A 21,589-nucleotide genomic window follows, 5' to 3' on the forward strand; every position below is an offset into this window, starting at 1 on the left:
AATAATAATAATATTAATAATAGGACTGTTTAAAAAGTCTTCAATACCATATTTAACATGTTCATAACCAATACAAGCAGTGACCTAAAGAAAAATAATCCCTTGATAATTATTCAGTTTTTTCTTTCACTCCTTTAAAAGTTGTTGCTGTAAAGCAGTACATGGAACTACAGTATATACCAGACAATGTAGTATTACAACTGTGATACACATCAACCTTTTTGGTTGCAGTCAGACCAGAAAATAAAACAAAGTGACGTAATTGATAGTTTATTATCCTACTATTGTATCTCAACTTATAGAAAAAAAAACGAGGGCCTTGCACTAAACTGTTTTTTTTTTTCAATTGTAAAATTTCGTCAGTGTAAACAAATAAATAATTATTTACAATCTTTGGCAAAAAAAAAAAAAAACTTCACTGCTTCCAACAAAACAAAAAAGGAAAGAAAACATACATCATTTACATAGGAAAATATGATACAGTCTAAATATTAACATCTTCATCGTACTTTGTTACCTTGAAAAAAACCTCACTTCCATTATAACTGGTACATTTAATGAAACCCATCCCTGTTAAAATGTAGGGGTACAAAAGAAATCAGGTTTACAGGACAAGATTTAAGATGGCAGGAGAGAAAAAAAAAACTGCTGGCAACAAAGAAAAGCTATATAATGTGCAATAAAGCTGGAGCAATGTGATGTGGTTATGAAATACAATAGATTCTATTAAAATGAGCCAAAGTCCCTCGCTTTACCAAAGCAGCAAATAAGAAGAGGACCTTTAGCAGATGAAGTCAGATGTAAAACCCTCTAACTGCATGTGTATCCTCACAACACATAAATAAAGCTGCATAACATATGTCGTACTAGCTGTGGTATCTGAGTTTAACAGATGTTAGTATCCCTTTACAAAGCAGGCTTATATACAGCCCTTAAAGGCAGAAGTTCAATAAAATAATATAAAAAAAGAAACAAAGTGGTTGTAGTACTCTTCAATAATCCCTTTTACAACGACAGCTGTCTCTTCTCAAATAAAGGATAAGCACATTTAGTTTTAAGGTGTGGTGTTTAGTACAAGATGACAATTGGAATAATGCTAGTGTATCTACAGAAGAGAAACCTTCTACAAAATCAGTCTGCTCCTTTGGGTTGAAGCTCAAGCTCAGGGCCAGTTGCCCCACATTGGAAGACGCAGTTTTTGAGCATGGAATTCACCGTGGCGACTCTTCAGCCAAGAGAAAGAGGAACGTCAGTCTCGAGGGCAGAGCAGGAGAAAGGCAGGAGATAGGAGGGCTTGAACAGGATCTTACTGAGGTGACTAGGTTGCACAGCCTGTACAGTACTTCACCACTTCTGCAGCAAGCAAAGCTCAATTATCTAGAGGAACAAAGTTGAAAGTTCAGTGATATTTACTGTAGGAACAATCTTGGTGTGAAGATTGTGGGTGAATGCTTTTCAACCCAACAAGCAAACATATAAGCGTGCTGTGGCAAATACACACGGTGCTACTATTTGTGAGGAATTATCAGTTAAACCAGCAATTATCAGAGAACTAGTGCACTGTTAGGCCCTGTTCACACACCTTTATGAGGAACTCTTTAAGGGTGTTTGTAAAAAGCAAATAAGTTCCAAACCATCTTTAAACAGCCAAAGATGAATTCAGACCGTACTCAACAAATAGGTGTTAAAACAATCTTTTCATGAGGAGCATGTTAAAGTGTTGGGAATAGAGCACATAATATTGTGTCTTTGTAGATGTTCATAGCCCTGTGCCTGTACAGCTATGGCCAAAAGTTTTGCATTACCTAGAATTTTAGGATTGAGACATCATTTAAAAAATATATATATATGAACATAATTTAGATATTTTATTTAACATCATGTAATCAAAGAAACTGCAAAATTATATTGCAAAAGTACCATAATAGTACAGTATTTCAGGTTAGATTTCGAAATGTCAGTTTTTCGTTAAGTGTATGGAAAACTACAAAACGGTATGCAATTCAATATGTTAACATAACATTATTCAGCAGGTTTTGTGGGGAAAATCCATAGTTATTATTAAATATACTTGTTAAAATGACATTCCCATTCTTAAATCTATGAGACGTGAGATGCTGTGATATTAATTAAGTCTTTCCCTCAACCCAACCTTCCCCCCAAAACATTCTTGAGTGATCTACTTCAAAAGGACTCGATGTTGTTAACAGGGTCGTAAAGATTGAAATTGGGGAAGGTTTAGAATACCTGCTGTGCTGACCTGCTAGTCTTATAGAAACAAACAAAGCTTATTCTTATCTTTTAATTACGAATGTTTCTGAAAACCAATAAACAACTTTCTTCCTATAAAGTGTTAAGATGGGCGACACCTGGTGGATACAAGGTGCCATGACTCTCCCATGAAATTAACACTGTTCAAACGTAGTGTGACAAATTTGTAACCATTTATCTTATTAAATTGTTTTGGAATAATTTTAATGAATAATCTTGTGGACGCAAGTTTAAGAGTTGTTTAAGTGTTTTCACAATAACATTTGAATGTTTATTGTGTTTTAATGAAGTTTAAAGTGAAAATAATTCTTAAATGATTTTACTTTAATTATTGTATAACGTGTTTAACATGCTTGTAAAAGCAATTTAGTAAGGAGAATACAACTGAAATGTGTATCCTTTTATGCTCAATATAACTAAAGTTATTTAAAAATGAAGTTGTATTCTATAATATCTCTCTCCGGGGAGGGGGGAGTTGCCTATGTTAATGACACACATTGCTTGTGTAAAAGGTAGTGTCATTCAAACTCTGTAAACCAATGAAAGGACTGATTTCAGTCAGGGATAAACTTCCTGTGTTGACCCGGAAGTGATGGAATCACCAAAGTAAACTCCTTTTGAGCGCTATATTTAAAGCGAAACAAGCATGAACTCGCTCTCTCTTTTATTCCAGAAAAACATTGCATTGAAGTAAACTCAGAGCCGTCGCAGGAATGGGGCTCCATTCTGAGCACCGTAATGCTGACATCCTCCCAAGATGTTGATTCTACATCCAACTGCAACTCCATGTTTCCAGGGAGACGAACTGCATTCCAAACTTTGTTTTTCAACAATGAACACATCTCCAGAATAAGTGTTATGTTTCAAAGACTTTAAGATTCAAGTAAAATACTATGTTTGATAAGAAATATCTTCATGGAAACTAAAAGTTAAAACGTTTAATACAAAGTAACCTTTTTGCTAAGATTACAGACAAACAATGCTGATGTACGATTGAAACAAGATAATACTTTAACTGAACTGATGAAAACAAAAACAACTAAGAACGCTGGAATCAACATTAATTGAGTCTGTCTACAAGTTTGAAGTAACTACTAAATGCAATTGAAAATGCTTACGAACTGAACTTGTTGTAACATAATGCAGCCATCATTCCGACCAACACAACAGACGTTGCTTCACACCGTTGCTTCACTGTCCTTTATACTGAGAAATTAATCTTAACTAATGTTTGTATTTTACCAACAACATAGTGGGGGTATTGCCTAGGATATTGAGGTAGCAAAATTAGTTAATTATATAAGGTAATGCAAAACTTTTGGCCATGGCTGTAGGTGTTCATCAAAAGCCTTGCCTTTAAAGACTTTTGAGGAGATTATAAAACTGGTTATAATCAAAAAAAGACAATAAACGTGCAAGCAGATAAAATGTGGTCTCATAATTGCATTGTTTGTTTGCTGTACAAGGAAAAGTCTCCGAAGTGACAGGCACTGATTTACAGCCAAAACAAATTGTGAAAATCCTCCACTTATTTTACCTGATGAATACTGTGGGAAACTCTGGCATATCTAGATATTGAAACAAAGTGGAAATGATATTCAAAATTCATAATTTCATTTTACACATTTCAGGCTATACTTTCATTAGCTCTTTGAAATTAAAAGTTTTTTTTTTTTAAATAACAATTAAAGTTGAATAATACAAATACCGGTCACCAAGTGTGAATGGATTTAAATGTGATCAGTTTGCTGTCAGAATGACACCTAGTACTGCCCTTGCTTGTTGTAACATGCACAATATGTACCTGGTATATGCATACAAAAAAAAAAGAAAAAACACAGAGTAAAGAAATCATCTTAAGAACTTACCTCTGCACTCGTATTTGAGGTCTGAGAAGAACACCAGCTCTTGAGAGAAGACAAAAAGCCCTAACCTTCCACCTGCAAACGTCTTGTCATAGACAGGGCCTGAATCAGCCATGATCTGCTTGCCTTCGTACACCACCACCCTGGGAAAGGTGGAATATTAATATTATTCAAACAGGTAAAGCTAAAGTCATCTGATAGAGGAAGCCTTTATCATACTTATTGAGGGACCACAAGCACCTGTCCTCTAAAGAGTACAACAGTAATCAGCGAAGAGTGGATGGGTACTTTGAATATCATATTAAAACAAGCAAATATGTTCTTCAAAGCAACAAAGGTGTGTTAGAATTAATTTATGTCTTAGTTAGCCAATGACTGAAATTTCTAACGGTATCTAATGGCCTTTTACAAATATGATAACATTTCTGTGTGTTATATATGGGCTGCACTTTATATATTCAGTGCACAGTATACTTTGATAATAGTATCCCATAAAGTTTACTACAGTATATTTTCCAGGATAGTATACAAGGGATGTTACACAAGGGATGTTACACACGGCTGCTCAGTAATATGTATTATACAGGGGGGGTGCATTATATATGACAAATTACTGTAGCAAATGATCTAACTTTAGACTTTAGATGCAACATGTTCAGTATATTCCTTGAACTATATTCTTATCTTGGATTTACACATCATTGTAAAGTAATCCCTGCTCCTTCTTACCTGATGAAGCCAGTCTTAGGTCTGTGGATCAGGTGCCACCTGTAAGCAGTGTAATCCTTCCAACCAATATTCTTAGGGTCGTGCCACAGGGTGCGAACCTGGAAGCAAGTAAAACAGTTGTCATTTCATTTCAGAATTAAAATAAATGTCAAATTTGTTGTATAAATATAATGGTTTACAGCAGAATAAAAGCCTCGATCGACCAATAAAAGTGACTCTTTGCTGTTCCTTCCTTCTTGCCTTTCTAGAAAAAAAGAAAATAGGTGCGGGGTTCGTAACCTGGAGTAAACAAAAATAAAACAAGACCGCCAGTGTCTAGAACGAGAAAAGAGGGCAAGCAAGCCCAGCTCAGGAAGACAGCCTCTACAAAATGTTTAAAACTTTATTACGTACCCGAGTGGGACGTTGGTGGTTTAGTTGGGGAAGTCTGGGCAACCTTGTGAGTGATGGAGAGGGAACAGCATAACTGAAACCCGAGCTGCACCGGATAACGGACGCAGCACCTTTTGTTTGTAGTTTTGTTATTGTGCTTTATTTTCCTTTTTCCTTCTGTTTTGAATATTATTTTCAGCATCTGCGTGTGCACAATAAATTGCCTGACCAACGAACTTTATCATTGTTGGTACTGTTCGTCCGCGGTACAACGGTGGCCCCTTGTGCCTTAAATAGAAATTGGACGCCAGTGAGGCGATCTCAAAGAAACTGTCTTCCATGTGTTCAGGGAACCCCACACCCTTCCACAGGCACACTGTGGCTTCCAGTGATGCGCTGTTTTTTTATATGGAGATGCACACAGGAAATAGGTTTACCAGATGTTTAAATTTCCCAAGCAAACTTTTTTGTCTAAGAATATGCAACGCTTAGTGTAAGCATTTTATCGAGAGAAAGGAATATATGGTAATACTGGATGATAACACATGGCTCTGTTTTCTAAAATAAGTGCGCATCTGAATCAGGTGTATTACACCTGGTATTGCACAAACTGGTATTGCAAATTGACTATGTTGGAACCTATCAGGAATGTGAAGGTTCATCACATTTGTAATCTCCCCATTCTCTCCAAAACTCTCGAAAAGGCTGTAGCCAGTCAGCTGATGAAACATCTCACAGACAACAATCTGCTTGAATCTCTTCAGTCTGGCTTCCGGCTGCATCACAGTACTGAAACTCCTCTGCTCCAGATTGTGGCCTGGATGTCTGCCAATTTTCCTCAACTCAACACTAGCAAATCTGAACTCCTTCTAGTATCAACTTAAGAATCTCAATATAGCTGCCCTGAACCTCTCCTGCTGCCTTCCCCCACTATACGAAGCCTTGGTGTACTTCTTGACAGCAACCTCTCCTTCGAGGTCCACATCTCCTCCGTTGTCAAATCTTCCTTCTACCATCTTCAAAACATCTCCAAAGTCCGTCCCTACCTTTCCCTCCCGGATGCGGAGATACTTTGTCATGCATTTGTCTCTTCTCGACTCCTGCAACTCTCTATATGGTGGTCTCCCGGCACGCACCATAAACTGACTGCAGCTAGTTCAGAATGCCGCTGCCAGGATCCTTACCAGATGTATATATATATATATATATATATATATATATATATATATATATATATATATATATATATATATACACACAAACACACACACACACACGCCACACAACAGGAAGGAGACTCACCTGTCCAGGTGTATTTCCTGTGTGCCACAGGGCATTTCTCAAGTTCTCTCCAGTGCCGGTGGTAGAGTTGACCACTTTAAGAGAGACTCCTGAGTAGCCATAGGCCCGGGATGGTTTATCTTCCCAGTAGGTCTGCGTGATCTGCTTCCACATGACCACATAAAAGCGGCCACTGGACTGGTAGCCAAACACAAAACCTGCATAGTCGTCATCACGGTCTGTGTTCACATAGAAGGTGCCACTGAAGTCTACGGCATTGAACTCGTCAAAACCTGGGAGGGTTAAAGCACAAAACATGAGCCATCATGGCGTGATACTGTACATTGCGCAGACTTGTCAGGTTTCCTTACTCTAATTCCCAGAGATCTTAAATTAATTTGCGATATCTAATCTAATGGGAAACTAGAAACCTACATGCGCCTTCATATCTGCGCAGACTTAAATTGATCATATTTGCTTGGATTTTTCCAGGCAATGAGCCTTGGAACACTTGGTTATTGTACTTGTGCCATCAGAAACCAAGCTGTATTGAACAACAATTACACTAACCAACGGCAATGCCAGGGTCAGAGTTCGCCGTCTGGACCAATTCTTTGCCCTGGTGGCGAACCACCCAGTTAGGATCGATCTGTGTGGTGCCCTTTGGATCAAGGTGCACCATCTGGAACTTCCTGAAGTCAGTCACGCTGATGGCATTGTTCTCGGGGCAGACGTCAAAGATATCAGGAATGCTGTCGTTGTCAAAGTCATCCTTGCACGCATCCCCTCGGCCGTCGCCTGGTGTAGAAAAACCAATCGTTTTAAAAATAAATCATAGTATTCTCATTGCATCAAATCATAATAGTAATGTAAAATCACATAAGGTGCTTGCTGTAATACAGGCCATTCCAAATCAAGGCAGATCTAAATACTGCTGTCATTTAAATCAAGGGAAGTGTTGGGTTTCCATATCCCTTATTTTAATGATAAAAATTTCTGTAATAACCCTATAAACTTGTGTTAGTCAATTATATATCAAATGCCATGGGTTTCACATTTAACCACAATTAGGCTTCAAAACTCTGGTTGGTTATCCCTTTTAAATGTGTTATTACGTAACCTACGGACATGTTATATTCAACTTGTTCCAACCTGACCAAATTCAGTTTGTTTCAAATAATCCCAATAACGGAGAGTGACATGGGAAAGAAGATCCAAATAAGAAAAAAACAATTGCTTCCGGACTAAATTTCCTTTCTGGACAAGGGTTCACTCATACAGTCACAATTTGGAGCTGAGCCTAGTAATTAAATTATTAGATTTAAAAGAAAAGCTTTGGTGTCACTCGTTGGAGAACTCGGAACTAAATACACTGTGTCTCAACTTCCAGATGTAGAAACTGTGAAGCGAAGAGCAGAGTGCAACATGAGAAATATTTCCACATCTCTTTTCTAATTTTTTGATAAATCATCTTTTACTTTTCCAACCCTTAGGTTTGCCAAGAGCCCAAAGGAACATGTCATTTGGTTTCCAATATTTACCACTCTGCATCCCTGTTGTGTCAATCCGATAGGAATACCAAACCAAATCATTCCAATAGCTACTGGCTATCCATTCCTAGCCATCTATCTGTATTGGTTGGAATTTATTTTATTATGTTGACATCTTCTTTTGTATGTATTTTAGTATGTACGATTGTAGGCTATAAATAAATATGGTTTCCAGTATATGGTTTGTAGTTTGTAAATGAATGACCCGATGGCCAAAATTGTACATATTTATTACCTCCATAGCCTTATCTTTTCGCCTATTGATTCACCCCATTGCCACTGTACTTTATGCATCCATGCATCCCTTCCTGTGATGTCATCAGAACACTACTGTGTTCCGGGCTTAAGGTTACAAATTGTTAAAACAAGTGAACAAATCTCATTCATAACCACAAGTATATAAAAGTCTAAAATACTTTCATAACTACAAATATTGAATTATCTAGGAAGCCTCTGTATCGCCGGCATCACAGCAGCGGTCTGTTAAATTTCTGTTTCAAGGTGAGTTATAGTCTTTCGTTAATTAAAACCCTCCTTTTCCAAGTGCAAATTAACTGCTGATAAATTGTGACAATTAACACGGATTTGCTTTTAAATTCCCACGCAAACAAAAGAAATAGTCGCAAGAAGCACTGCTTGTTAAGAAATCAACATTATTTCGTAAATCAACATAATTTCAGAAATCACATTAGGACGATTATTTAATAACGAAATAGGCATCGCGGCAGCTTGAAAATGCCAAAATCAATGCTACATACCGATTTCTTGATTAACGCTGGAGTTATCATTTACAACCTTTAGAAAATCCTGCCCTTATTGTTTCACATGGTACAGTGGCAAATAATCTACTGCATAGGGGACTTCAGAGTAGTATTACAAGGAATAACCTTCCACATAAAGACACAGTACTAGTCATGATAATATTATTAAGCATTAGAAACCTTATAACTTTCATCCACAAATCAATAAGCTCTATTGAAGGGCACTGCCACGAGCACTATGAGTTTCTAATCCCAATAAAACCGTTACTTTGGTAGTTGACCTTGTCTGTATGTTGACCTTTCCCATAGCGGATGTTAATGCCCTCTCAGCAGGTTCTATTGCTTAATTGTAATAAATGATCAAAACAAACATTAAAATGCAATGGAATCCAAAAGCAACTCACTCATTCTCAAGGTATAGGTCAAGAGGTCAAGAGTCTCACCATCAGAGTCCACCTGGTCAGCGTTAGGCACGAGTCGGCAGTTATCTCTGTCGTCGGGGATCCCGTCATTGTCGTCATCGTGATCGCAGGCATCACCTTTGCCGTCTTTGTCGTGGTCGGCCTGGTTGGCGTTAGGAATGTAGGGACAGTTGTCCAGGTTGTTCTGATGGCCGTCTTCATCTATGTCCTGGTTGTTGTCACACTTGTCGCCCACAAGGTCATTGTCTGAGTCCATCTGAAGAGAAAAGAGGTGCTTTATTCTACCGGTAGACAGGATTCAACATCAGTTGGAGAATTTAAAAATGGGTATTGTATTCTTGAGAACTATTTTTTTTTTTTTTTTTTTTTTTAAAAGAAAAGCAACTAGTTTCAAATTGACAAACTCAGTAAAAAAAAACTTACAAAATATTGTAACGACACAACTAGAGTAAAAAGTATAATATGTACTACAATATTGTACTGATCTTTCATTTAAATACAAATAAATATTCTCAAGTTTAAAACAAGCACACGAGTACATAGTGCTTAATTTTAAATAGCCACAGCGTGTATAGCAATATCTCCTGTTAACCTGTTGTGTTGTGCATGGACCATGAATGAACAAGCAGGTTGTAAGAAACTACAGTACATTCAAATGTAAGTCAAGGAATCTCGTGGTGTGCTGTCTGTTACTGATCGAATTACTCAGGCAATAACCTTACATAATTGAATTACAGTTGCATAGAGATACATTACATGAACAAAACAAAATGGTACAATGTTTAGAGACAGACACCAGAAGCTTTCAGATTTGTTATCTTAAATCGGTGTATTGAACTGGATTTTAACCCGGGCCTCCAGGGGTGAAAGGTGTGAAGGCCAATTCAGTGTGGTTTTTGTCAGTGTGTCACTAATTGCAAGCTGCCCTGCTGGTTTTGCTGTACCTGATCAGGGTTGTGCAACAGAGGGCAGTTGTCACACTGGTCACCGACTCCATCCAGGTCAGTGTCCTTCTGGTCAGTGTTGTACACATAAGGACAGTTATCCTGTTCGTTCAGAATCTCTGGAAAGAAACATAAAACAATTAAGACATACTGAAAACTAGACAGAGAAAGGAATTTGGACGTGTTAATGGAACCGAGTAAGTAAGGTACATTTGTTCCAGGTCTGCGAGATTGCTTGACTAGCGGCTTCCAGTCTGAGGTAGTGTTAAAAAAAAAAAAAGTCCAATTAAAGCTGCTCCAACTGCCCCAGTGAGTTCATTGTTGGACTCCATTGCTCCATCCATCGTTTTGGTATTCTAACATGGTACTTGCGTATCTATCCGTCTGTAGCAGGGCGGCAGGAAAGAGCCCTGCACACAAATAGAAGGGGCAGAGCAAAGCCCTGCTATAAAATGTATTATTTTGTATTTGTATTTTTTTTCATTATGATTTATTTATTATATAAAGGACGGCGAAAAGTCATGTGCTTTGTTATTGTTGATTTGAATGGATGTTGTGTTATTTAAAAATATGATGTTTTCTGAGGGGGTGTTCGAGAGGAGAGAGAGAGAGAGAGAGAGAGAGAGAGAGAGAGAGAGAGAGAGAGAGAGAGAGAGAGAGAGAGCGCAAAACGAAAGTAAACAAGTAAACAAAAAACAAACTAAAGATCTAGGAACAGTGAAGACGATTGCCCAGCCTGACCTGGGTTTGGTTGTGTTTTGTGTGCGAGACTTTGTTTGAATATTTATTTTTTGCTCTGTGAGCAGTGTTTTTGTTTATTTTTGTCTTTTTATTTATTTTTGTTTGAATAAACACGGCACTGCAGTGCGCCTTTGCTCCTAAGTTTCTGCCTGTGTGTAGTTCCTGCTTCTGGCCTGACGTCACCACTCAGCCATCCCTGTCACACCCTCATATACGGTTGTCTTGCAGTTTTATCCCTTATCGAAATTACATTTTGATCTCAATGTAATGAGATCTACGTACCATCTCCATCAATATCGACAGCACAGGCATCGCCTTCTCCATTATTGTCTGTGTCAATCTGGGCAGGGTTATGCTCGTAAGGACAGTTATCACAACGGTCACCAACATCGTCCTTATCGTAATCAAACTGACGAGGGTTGTACAGGAGGGGACAGTTATCCTGCAAAAGACATGGCACAGGTTATATATATCGGTTCACCTAAGTATTGTGTTTGTTGATGGGTGACCGATTTTTGGGAAGATCAGAGGTAAATTGTTCAACTCACTCTCTCATCATCAATGTTGTCATTGTCATCGTCCTTGTCACAAGCGTCACCCTGGCCATCATTATCAAAGTCTTCTTGGCCAGAATTGGGCAGGTTGGGGCAGTTATCCTGTGTAGAGGAAAAGTCCGTTTAACTGCCATTCTTATTGCTTAACATGCTTGTTTGGCGTCTTCAGTTTCTAAAAACAATGTTTTCCTAAATGTACTGTAGCCTGGAAATCTCAAAGTGAAAAACATGTACCTGTATCAATGTATCCATTATGTAATGAAGTAGCCCAATTTTCACAATAAGTCAATGTTGTTTCACATGCCCTCCTTTTAAATACATTGAAATACTCCACTGACTGCAACAGTGCCATTGTATAAAATTGTATTCTTATTGATACAACAACTCGCAGCACAGTCCAGCAAACATCTGAATTCAGTAGCTAAGTGGGACTTGAACCCAACATAAAGAAACCCGATAGCTTTCCCTGGCCAACTCTACTGGCCTTAGGAACACGAACACAGTGTAGTAGCTACAAAGCTGTCATTGTTAACTTGTTAACACAATCAGGTGGGACTTTCACTTCTGAAATATTAAATATCTCCTTCTTAGCCATTAGCTAATCTCTGAAACAATCGCTCTTCTTCTAAACAATGGGAATTTGGGTAGCTTACTCCAAACTCTATCCCACTGATAACTGCATTTCCTTTCTTCCATACACTGGTGAGGCTGGTTGGAGAGTTTCAAGATTAAACTGCCACCATTGTGGAAGGGTTCCATTCTGAAGACTCCAATGACATGTTTTCTCTTTGAATAACTAGCAAGTGCTTCCCCTTCTTTTTAATCACCTGCACAGACTGATCCTGCAGTTCCTGGAGGTGGGCTCAACTTTGGACTCATTAGCACTGGTCCACGTTTCTGTCAATTAAGTGTTTCTACTCGTGCTAACCAATCACAACTTCATGTTTTACAGACACCTTTTACAGAGTTTTATCTAGAAATAAACTCATAGAACCCTATTTGGAAGCAAGTGCAAAGGCACATTTTCTGAAGGGAATAAAGCCATTAAAAAAAAAATTGCATAAAACTGGCAAGAAATTCTTAGAATAATATATTACTGCTCCTACCCGTAACTAAGTTGCTTCATGCTAATATTACTTTGCTGCAGTTGCACCATTCCTCTCTGTTTCTTACTAGCTACAGAATCTATAACAAAAAAATAATAATAATAAATCCACAAGCAATTTGCAGAAAATGTGCTACTGGGTTTCAAATGATGTTTCTCCCGTCTGTACTCCTGTGTCTAATAATGTATTATTCCTGCTGACCTTATTGCTTCACATTGACTCTCAAGACAGCAGTGTCAGGCCCCAGGGTGCAAAAGGATCCACATTCCATTTACTAAAACCACCTGGATAAACAATCACCCATCAAGACTGGTTTGAGGCATCATCTCTCAGGTCACATGTTTATAATCTGTGTGTTCAAACTTGACTTACTGAGTTTATAATACTTGTCCTTTACTGTGCTTATTCATGCTTTAGCATGTTTTATTAAACCTTGCTTTATGGATACAATATTTTTTTTTCTAAGGTTAAGGGGTGGCAGGTAGTTTCTTTAAATGATTGTGTCTGCTCCCACTACTGCCTCTTACCTTTATACAGTGGTAGGTGGCGTTAGCACCACAAACCAGGTTCTGGTTGGGCCAGCCATCCAAGTCGGAGTCCTCTCCACAGATGATTCCATCTCCAGCATACCCAATTTTACAGTCACACTTGTACATGGGCTCGCTAAAGTGGCCAAGGTAGATGCACTCTGCAGACTTGTGGCAGCTGTGAGTCTTGTCCTTGCAGGGGTTCTCAGGTTCACATACCTGCAGAGACAAAGAGCTTTGTTTGAGTTTCAGAGACCGTAATTGTACCTCTCATCTATTATTCATTATCTGCAGAAAGGGTCCTATTCAATGAGATCTGAGCCCTTGTCCCATTACAGCAATGTCGTTAACCAACTTCACCTTCGGGTGATTAATAATCGTCAGAAGAGCAAGCAATACTTTGTCCTAAAAAAGGTTCTCCGCGGTGTACGCCCTATGTTGTCTCTCACATTGTATTATTTCTGCCTAGGCTGTTTTACAATTTTCTACTGTCTTTGAATGCCAATCTAATACCATAGAACAGCTTGTTTCCAAACATGAAAATAATTTATTATACCACTGAATATCTCAAGAACGACTTTACACCAGACTGTACAGATAATGCGAGATATAAATCAAGTGTACTTTTAAGAGTTTCCAACAAAAAATACCAAAAATGTGTTTAATTCATAGCAATTGCGCTAAGGACTTGTCCAAAAAGATGTACAGTACTGTGCAAAAGTTTTAGGCAGGTGTGAAAAAAATGCTGTAAAGTAAGAATGCTTTCAAAAATAGACATGTTAATAGATTATATTTATCAATTAACTAAATGCAAAGTGAGTGAACAGAAGAAAAATCTAAATCAAATCCATATTTGGTGTGACCACCCTTTGCCTTCAAAACAGCATCAATTCTTCTAGGTACACTTGCACAAAGTCAGGGATTTTGTAGGCATATAGTCAGGTGTATGATTAAACAATTATACCAAACAGATGCTAATGATCATCAATTCAATATGTAGGTTGAAATACAATCATTAACTGAAACAGAAACAGCTGTGTAGGAGGAATAAAACTGGGTGAGGAACAGCCAAACTCAGCTAACAAGGTGAGGTTGCTGAAGACAGTTTACTGTCAAAAGTCATACACCATGGCAAGACTGAGCACAGCAACAAGACACAAGGTAGTTATACTGCATCAGCAAGGTCTCTCCCAGGCAGAAATTTCAAGGCAGACAGGGGTTTCCAGATGTGCTGTCCAAGCTCTTTTGAAGAAGCACAAAGAAACGGGCAATGTTGAGGACCGTAGACGCAGTGGTCGGCCAAGGAAACTTACTGCAGCAGATGAAAGACACATCATGCTTACTTCCCTTCGCAATCGGAAGATGTCCAGCAATGCCGTCAGCTCAGAATTGGCAGAAAACAGTGGGACCCTGGTACACCCATCTACTGTCCGGAGAAGTCTGGTCAGAAGTGGCCTTCATGGAAGACTTGCGGCCAAAAAGCCATACCTCCGACGTGGAAACAAGGCCAAGCGACTCAACTATGCACGAAAACACAGGAACTGGGGTGCAGAAAAATGGCAGCAGGTGCTCTGGACTGATGAGTCAAAATTTGAAATATTTGGCTGTAGCAGAATGCAGTTTGTTTGCCGAAGGGCTGGAGAGCGGAACGAGTGTCTGCAGGCAACAGTGAAGCATGGTGGAGGTTCCTTGCAAGTTTGGGGCTGCATTTCTGCAAATGGAGTTGGGGATTTGGTCAGAATTAATGGTCTCCTCAATGCTGAGAAGTACAGGCAGATATTTATCCATCATGCAATACCATCAGGGAGGCATCTGATTGGCCCCAAATTTATTCTGCAGCATGACAACAACCCCAAACATACAGCGAAAGTCATTAAGAACTATCTTCAGTGTAAAGAAAAACAAGGAGTCCTGGAAGTGATGGTATGGCCCCCACAGAGCCCTGATCTCAACATCATCGAGTCTGTCTGGGATTACATGAAGAGAGAGAAGCAACTCAGGCTGCCTAAATCCACAGAAGAACTGTGGTTAGTTCTCCAAGATGTTTGGGCCAACCTACCTGCCGAGTTCCTTCAAAAACTGTGTGCAAGTGTACCTAGAAGAATTGATGCTGTTTTGAAGGCAAAGGGTGGTCACACCAAATATTGATTTGATGTAGATTTTTCTTCTGTTCACTCACTTTGCATTTAGTTAATTGATAAATATAAACTATTAACATGTCTATTTTTGAAAGCATTCTTACTTGACAGCATTTTTTCACACCTGCCTAAAACTTTTGCACAGTACTGTATATAAAAGCATCTATGTTGCGGTTGAAACTACAGGAGTAACAGAGTTTGATGGAATTCCAAACTGCATAGTACATTTTGATAATATATGCTCAAGCTGCCTTTAAGGATCAGCCAGTACATGAGTCAACCAATGTTTCCGCAGTTGTAGCTTAAGTTCGCCAGAGATTTTATTTAACACAGGATACTTGACTGATATTAAACGTAGAGGCTATATTGGCGCTAGTGCTCATCCAAATAAGCAAAGCCAATGAACTTAATGTGCCCTGAACCTAGAGAACAGGGTCATCTGCAGCAACCTCAGTAGAAATACTGTTCCCATAAACATCACATGGCTATTTCAAAGTATTTCATTATGCATTGCTGTGGCAATAGCTGCTTCACATTAATAAGCAGGAAAGGGAGGCTTCAAGGTAGATGCATTGGACACAAGCTTGGACTTGAGGATTCCTGGGTCCTGCTCCTTGAGTTACGCCAAGCTCACTTCCGTCTACAGCTTCCTCTATAAATTACATTCTGAAAAAGAATGTGAACTATTGCCATATGCTCACAAACAAAACAAAAATGGTGTTACAATGAAGTGAACCATACAGTAATCGGATATCCTACAGCTTTGTTTTAGGGTTAACTAAGAACACAAAACCTTCCTGGCAGTAAGGGTGCAATTATAAAACAATGTGCTTTTCCGCTTAATCAGCCTTTTTCAATGCTGTTTCATGAGATGGTTTCAATTACAAGTCACGATGACGTTATCTCCCAAGAATAAAGACTGTCAGTACCGAAAGGGGAGGGGTGGGGTAAGAATGCAGATGTGATCTATTTTTAAATTAAGTAAACGGCTGCTAACTGGTCCAAGGTCTGAGGTCTGCTTGTAAAGAAAACATATTTCTGATGGCTGATCAATGGGTTTCTCAAACTTGCAAGACATGAAGGTCACAGTTACATGTCTGCTGGACATGCAATAACAGCTACATCAATGGGAGAGTCTAAACCTTCTTGATGAGCAGGAGGTCATTCAGGGGAACATCAATCCGACATGACACAAGGGCTCCTTTGTCTCAAGCTTGATTTAAATGAGTTTGCAAGGCGGAAATGAAAGCACAGTGTACGTTTTCTTATAACTGCCATCCTGCAGTTGACCATGTTTTCTGCATACTTATACTATAAAATTTACTGTGCGTTAACAATACTAATCTCATATTTCCTGTGCTTACCACACTCTTACTGTACTTTAATAAACTTGGGACTGCTTTACTACACTATGCTTTCATCACGCAAAACTCTTTCTTTTAAGGGAAGGGTGGAAAAACTCAATTCAAACCATATGAATTACCTTTGATTCTATTTGATCTTCTACTGCACATCTTAAATAGTTCTTTAAAGATCATTGACATTCTTATCTCCTACAGTATGATGCATGGGAAAGCCACAGTAATACAGAGAGAGGTTTGATCTTGGTAGATGCTTGTTTTCGTTTGCAGAGTGAATTTCATTAAACCTTACTTACTTGCTTGTTTTTCTTGGCTGCCTCCACTCCCATGCCAAACGGCTGGGTTCCTTTGTATCGGGGAGGGCAAGGCAAGCAGTGGAATCCCGGATTGGTGTTTATACAGCGCTGAGCCCCGTACACCTTGTAGCAGACATCAGACACCAGATCACACTGTAGGGTTGGGAAAAGGAAAAGTATAGTTAGCCTTGCTCAGTTATCTTGGCATGACTGACATGTTTTATGAGCGATAACGCCAAATGAGCTAAATTGCTCCTCCTACCTCATTGAGATCTTCGCAGAATGTTCCGTTGCCGCGGAAACCGAGAGGGCAGGGTCCGCACTCCCAGGAGCCATCAGGAGAGCTGTTGCACTCCGTACCAGCAAAGCAAGGGTTGGAGAGGCACCCGTCTGTGGAAGTGTCAATTAAAAACCCATTCAGAACTTTATGAACATCCCATCTTCACAAATGTTTCAGTACTCCATCAGTGTCATCGTAACTGTATACATGCATACAAAGATATTCACTTACAGTTAAAGTCATTAACTCGAGGTTCTCAGATCTCTGTTACTCTAAAGCCTGAAACCCATATGAAAAGCCTTTATTTCATTTATTATAAGAGCAATTCTGCACTTTCTGGAGGCTTTTAAATGACCCTTCTACTGACTTCTATACAGGAAGAGACAGTGGCCAAAAGCATGTCAACTGGGAAAGATTACAGTAAAACAGATGTGTAATCTGCTGCCATTCTAGCCTCAAGTTCATGCAGTTTCCAATACTCAAATACTGTACCAATGTGGCCACAAAGAGATTTTGCTAGTTTGTCACATCACATACTTCTTTTTCTGCCCAACCTTGTAAACTGGACAGCTATTAACAGGTTCAGGTGTACAGTATTTGCTACACCGCAAGACAATGCAACCCGCACAGACTGGAAAAATTATATTGTACTGAAACATGATATATTTATGGCAATATAGTTTTTGCATGGTGAAAGTATGGCTACAGATGCGACATTAATGGGATATTTATTCATATGCTGTTATTTAGTACTGAAAGAAGTGCCTGTACATACCAACAGGGCAGTCCTGCTTATTACAGAGTTCATTCTCCTTGGACTCTCCCAAACACTTCTTGCCTCCATACTGAGGCATGGGGCTGTTGCAGATTCGGGACCTTCCTTGCAGGCCTCCTCCACAGGTATGAGAGCACGTGGCCCATGGGGACCAGGGACTCCAGCCACCATCAACTGCAGAGCAATTGTATTAACATACTTGTGTTAATGTGCAGTGGGCATCACCTGCTGGATCATTGAATGCAGCAACAGTTTGGTGTCCCAGGCTGAATGGACGGGCGGGGGGGGGGGGGCAGTTAATGAAAGACAAGGTCAGTTTTCTACAAGTAATGACCTTTGCAGAAGATATGCTATTATATGTAACACAATGCAATGGGTATAATGTGCAATGGCAGACAGTAGTAACACAATGCAATGGGTCGAATGTGCAAAGGTAGACAGTAGTAACAATGCAATGGGTCTAATGTGCAATGGCAGGCAGTAGTAACAATGCAATGGGTCTAATGTGCAATGGCAGACAGTAGTAACAATGCAATGGGTCTAATGTGCAATGGTAGACAGTAGCAACACAATGCAATGGGTCTAATGTGCAATGGTAGACAGTAGTAACAATGCAATGGGTCTAATGTGCAATGGTAGACAGTAGTAACAATGCAATGGGTCTAACGTGCAACGGTAGACAGTAGTAACACAATGCAATGGTATTAACCAATAATGGTACATTTTAATATAATATTATGAAAATGGTTTGTCCTAACTCCTTATTCTTAGGTTCAAATACATTTTATGTAAAAATATATTGTATTTGCTTTCTCACTATTTGTCTGCACCACAATTAGTATGGGTTAAACTGTTAGAAAAAAATAAATCAAGTTTAATTGCTACAAAGTTAAAAAAGGTCTGTTATTTGACATTTATTTAAAAAGGGTATGACTGATTAAAATAAATCTGTTTGTTTTGTTGAAATAACACGGCTTACTGCATATTATTTATACAGCAGAAAGAATGTTTAGAAAAAGGAAACCTATCACATTTCAGCAATTACATTTTCTTTAGATCAAAATGCTGGAAACAAATGATATCATGGTCTAACATTAACAAAGCAATTAGTGTCTAGCCACTGCTATTAAGCAAAAGAAAATAAACTCAAATCCTACAACAAATGGCAGGATTTTATTAAATACAAATGGAAAATTGTATAAAAGGAAGGAAATGTTTGAAAAAAGCCTGGAACATATTCCGTTAATTTATTTATTTTTAATTGTTATGTTTCATACTTCATATATACTTTTAAGTTATAATTGAGGGGTGTCCTGGAAGAACTTTATAATGTGTGTTCTTTTACCAATCAAATACACTTCTCTGAAAAATGAAATACTCTGGATTTTAATAACAGGGCAAAATGATGCAATTAAGAAAATGATGTGCTTTTTGGCTTGTGTGTGTCTCATGCTGAAAGAGTGAAAACTCTCCATATGATCCTCATGAACTCTTCTATCCCCTCCTATTGCATCTATTGCAATGGGTCTGCATAAACTGAAGAAAAGCACAGTGCTCTGTTAAGGTCTCCTATCTTCAAATTGGCCATTCTGTAAGATGTGGCAGCATGGTTCTGGGAATAAGATGTAAAATAACAATTCTAATGACTTTTTGCTCTTCCCTCCCTCTTAATTTTGAGAGACACTTACTAGGACAAGGGTCAGCGTCACAACGTTGGGTCTCCCGCCCGCTGCCCACGCAGTCCTTGCCACCCAGCTGTGGTACCGGAGAGTTGCAGAGATGGATGCGGGTGATAATACCCTCTCCACAGGTGACAGAGCATGGAGACCAAGGGGACCAATGGCTCCAACCACCATCCTGACGAACTGAATATCAATACAAAACACTAATTATATATACACATTGTGTAAAATGTATATACAGTTAATTACAGAGCAAGTTATACACTGCAATAACAAAAGTTACAAATCCTTTATAAATACTTACAAGGATCGAGCCTTCTGGTATCTAAACACATTTAAAAAAAAAACAATTTAAAAAGAAGCGTGTGGCTGTACAGAACACGTTTGAGAGGTGGAAGGTCTATTCCATCAGTCCTGGGACATTTATTGTTCTGATTATAGAGAGGCATGGTTGTCCATTTGAAATATAAACAGAAGTGTGGAAAAACTAGAAAAGGAACTCTTATGAAATGTATTTTGCAATAAACTTCTCTAGTTTTTTTTTTTTTTTTTTGTAAACACTTTCACTGCAGAATCCCTTGGAGTTAAGAAAATAAGCTTCAGGAAGGCATGTGGTGTAAACTGTGTAATATTACCCTTACTAAGACTAATGGGGATTTTACTGTGCCAATCTGTAACGAGAAGCCACATGCGAGTAACAGTAGAAATAACTATGTATTGTTACTTTAATCATTATTCTCAGTAGGATCTGCACTAAAAAGAAACAAACAAGAACTGGGGACTCAGCAGTTTGCATGGAACGTTTTTTTTGTACGCTGTTAATATAGCCCAAAAGTACCCAGAAAACTTTAGGTTTGCCACCAGCAGTCACTATGGAACTTGTCCCATGCTGTTACTTTTAACAAAACCTTTTTGTTCTCAGTCCAACTGGCCAGGTTGAATGTTAATTTTCCCTATAGGTTTAGTTGCATGAAACATGGTTAAGGATGTTCTGAAAATGTTCTGAACAGTCCCACTGTATCACATTGCATTTAAACAGGAATTACATCTAATTGGACACTTATGCTGCTAACACTTTATGTAATAATTTAGCTCATAGGCTTCTGGCTCAGAAGTTTTTTTTAGTTTTATTTTTCAACCGTTACTTCTGCTTTGATTGCTATAAACTAAAAAATTAATTTTATCAAGTTATTTGCCACATAGAACAAATGCAGTGCTTATGTTAAAGGTTGCAAATCACAGATCAGATCAACTATTTCATTTAAGTATTTATTTTAAGCACAATTTTGACTCTTTACTTCACCATTTTGAGCAAAGAATGCACAGTCTCCCAGTCTGATATGGCTAGCAGCCCAGGAAGAACAGTATCTCGTTGATTATCATTAACATCTTCAGTTCTGATTACAATGACATGGCACTACACTTCATTTAAAACCACAATGGTAATGCAATGTTTTTGTACCAAAGGGACAACAGAAGCACAAGTTAAGCTAGCTTGTACTGCACTGAACTGCTCCATGCCTTGGTGTATTCTAGTGCTCTTATTTATAATTACTTGCATTCGATTTTACTCTTATCCGTATTCACGTTTTTTGTAATTGCTCTTATTTGAATTCACTCTTATCCATTTATCATACTACGTGCTCTTACTGGACTTTACTCGTATAAGCAAATATTTTACTATAAGTTAACTGCTCTTAGTAGAACGCGCTCTCAAATGTAATTATTTACTGTATTCTATAGTTTGCTCTTATTTGAATTTGATCTTATTTGCTACTGATTTTATTGTACTTTATAACTGCTCTTATCTGTATTATGATACTCTGTCATGTGATATTCTGTAATATCATATTTTGTACTGTGATATTTGGTAACAATTATAAGTCGCCCTGGATAATGGCGTCCGCTAATAAATAAATAAATAATAATAGAAT

At 38.4% G+C, this 21,589-nt stretch overlaps 1 protein-coding gene across 2 annotated transcripts in view; it reads right to left on the bottom strand.

Annotated features, from left to right (window-relative positions):
* Positions 1 to 399: 399 nt before the first annotated feature.
* LOC117402241 (thrombospondin-2-like) overlaps positions 400 to 21,589 on the bottom strand; it is a 34,926-nt gene continuing 13,736 nt past the window's right edge. The window contains exons 9-23 of one of the 2 annotated variants that reach the window (XM_059024670.1): positions 19,662 to 19,838; positions 17,974 to 18,147; positions 17,181 to 17,308; positions 16,919 to 17,071; positions 13,124 to 13,342; positions 11,485 to 11,592; positions 11,219 to 11,378; positions 10,196 to 10,314; positions 9,273 to 9,507; positions 7,089 to 7,316; positions 6,540 to 6,811; positions 4,866 to 4,963; positions 4,140 to 4,279; positions 3,809 to 3,839; positions 400 to 1,377 (exon numbers count right to left, since the gene is read on the bottom strand). In XM_059024670.1, coding sequence (XP_058880653.1) covers positions 1,374 to 1,377; positions 3,809 to 3,839; positions 4,140 to 4,279; positions 4,866 to 4,963; positions 6,540 to 6,811; positions 7,089 to 7,316; positions 9,273 to 9,507; positions 10,196 to 10,314; positions 11,219 to 11,378; positions 11,485 to 11,592; positions 13,124 to 13,342; positions 16,919 to 17,071; positions 17,181 to 17,308; positions 17,974 to 18,147; positions 19,662 to 19,838 — 2,246 coding nt within the window. In that variant the 3' untranslated portion in view covers positions 400 to 1,373. The remainder of the gene's footprint in view (positions 1,378 to 3,808; positions 3,840 to 4,139; positions 4,280 to 4,865; positions 4,964 to 6,539; positions 6,812 to 7,088; positions 7,317 to 9,272; positions 9,508 to 10,195; positions 10,315 to 11,218; positions 11,379 to 11,484; positions 11,593 to 13,123; positions 13,343 to 16,918; positions 17,072 to 17,180; positions 17,309 to 17,973; positions 18,148 to 19,661; positions 19,839 to 21,589) is intronic. The other variant, XM_059024671.1, reaches the window with a different exon arrangement.

The sequence above is a fragment of the Acipenser ruthenus genome, chromosome 5 (genome assembly GCF_902713425.1).
Source record: "Acipenser ruthenus chromosome 5, fAciRut3.2 maternal haplotype, whole genome shotgun sequence".
Taxonomy (NCBI): Eukaryota; Metazoa; Chordata; class Actinopteri; order Acipenseriformes; family Acipenseridae; genus Acipenser; species Acipenser ruthenus.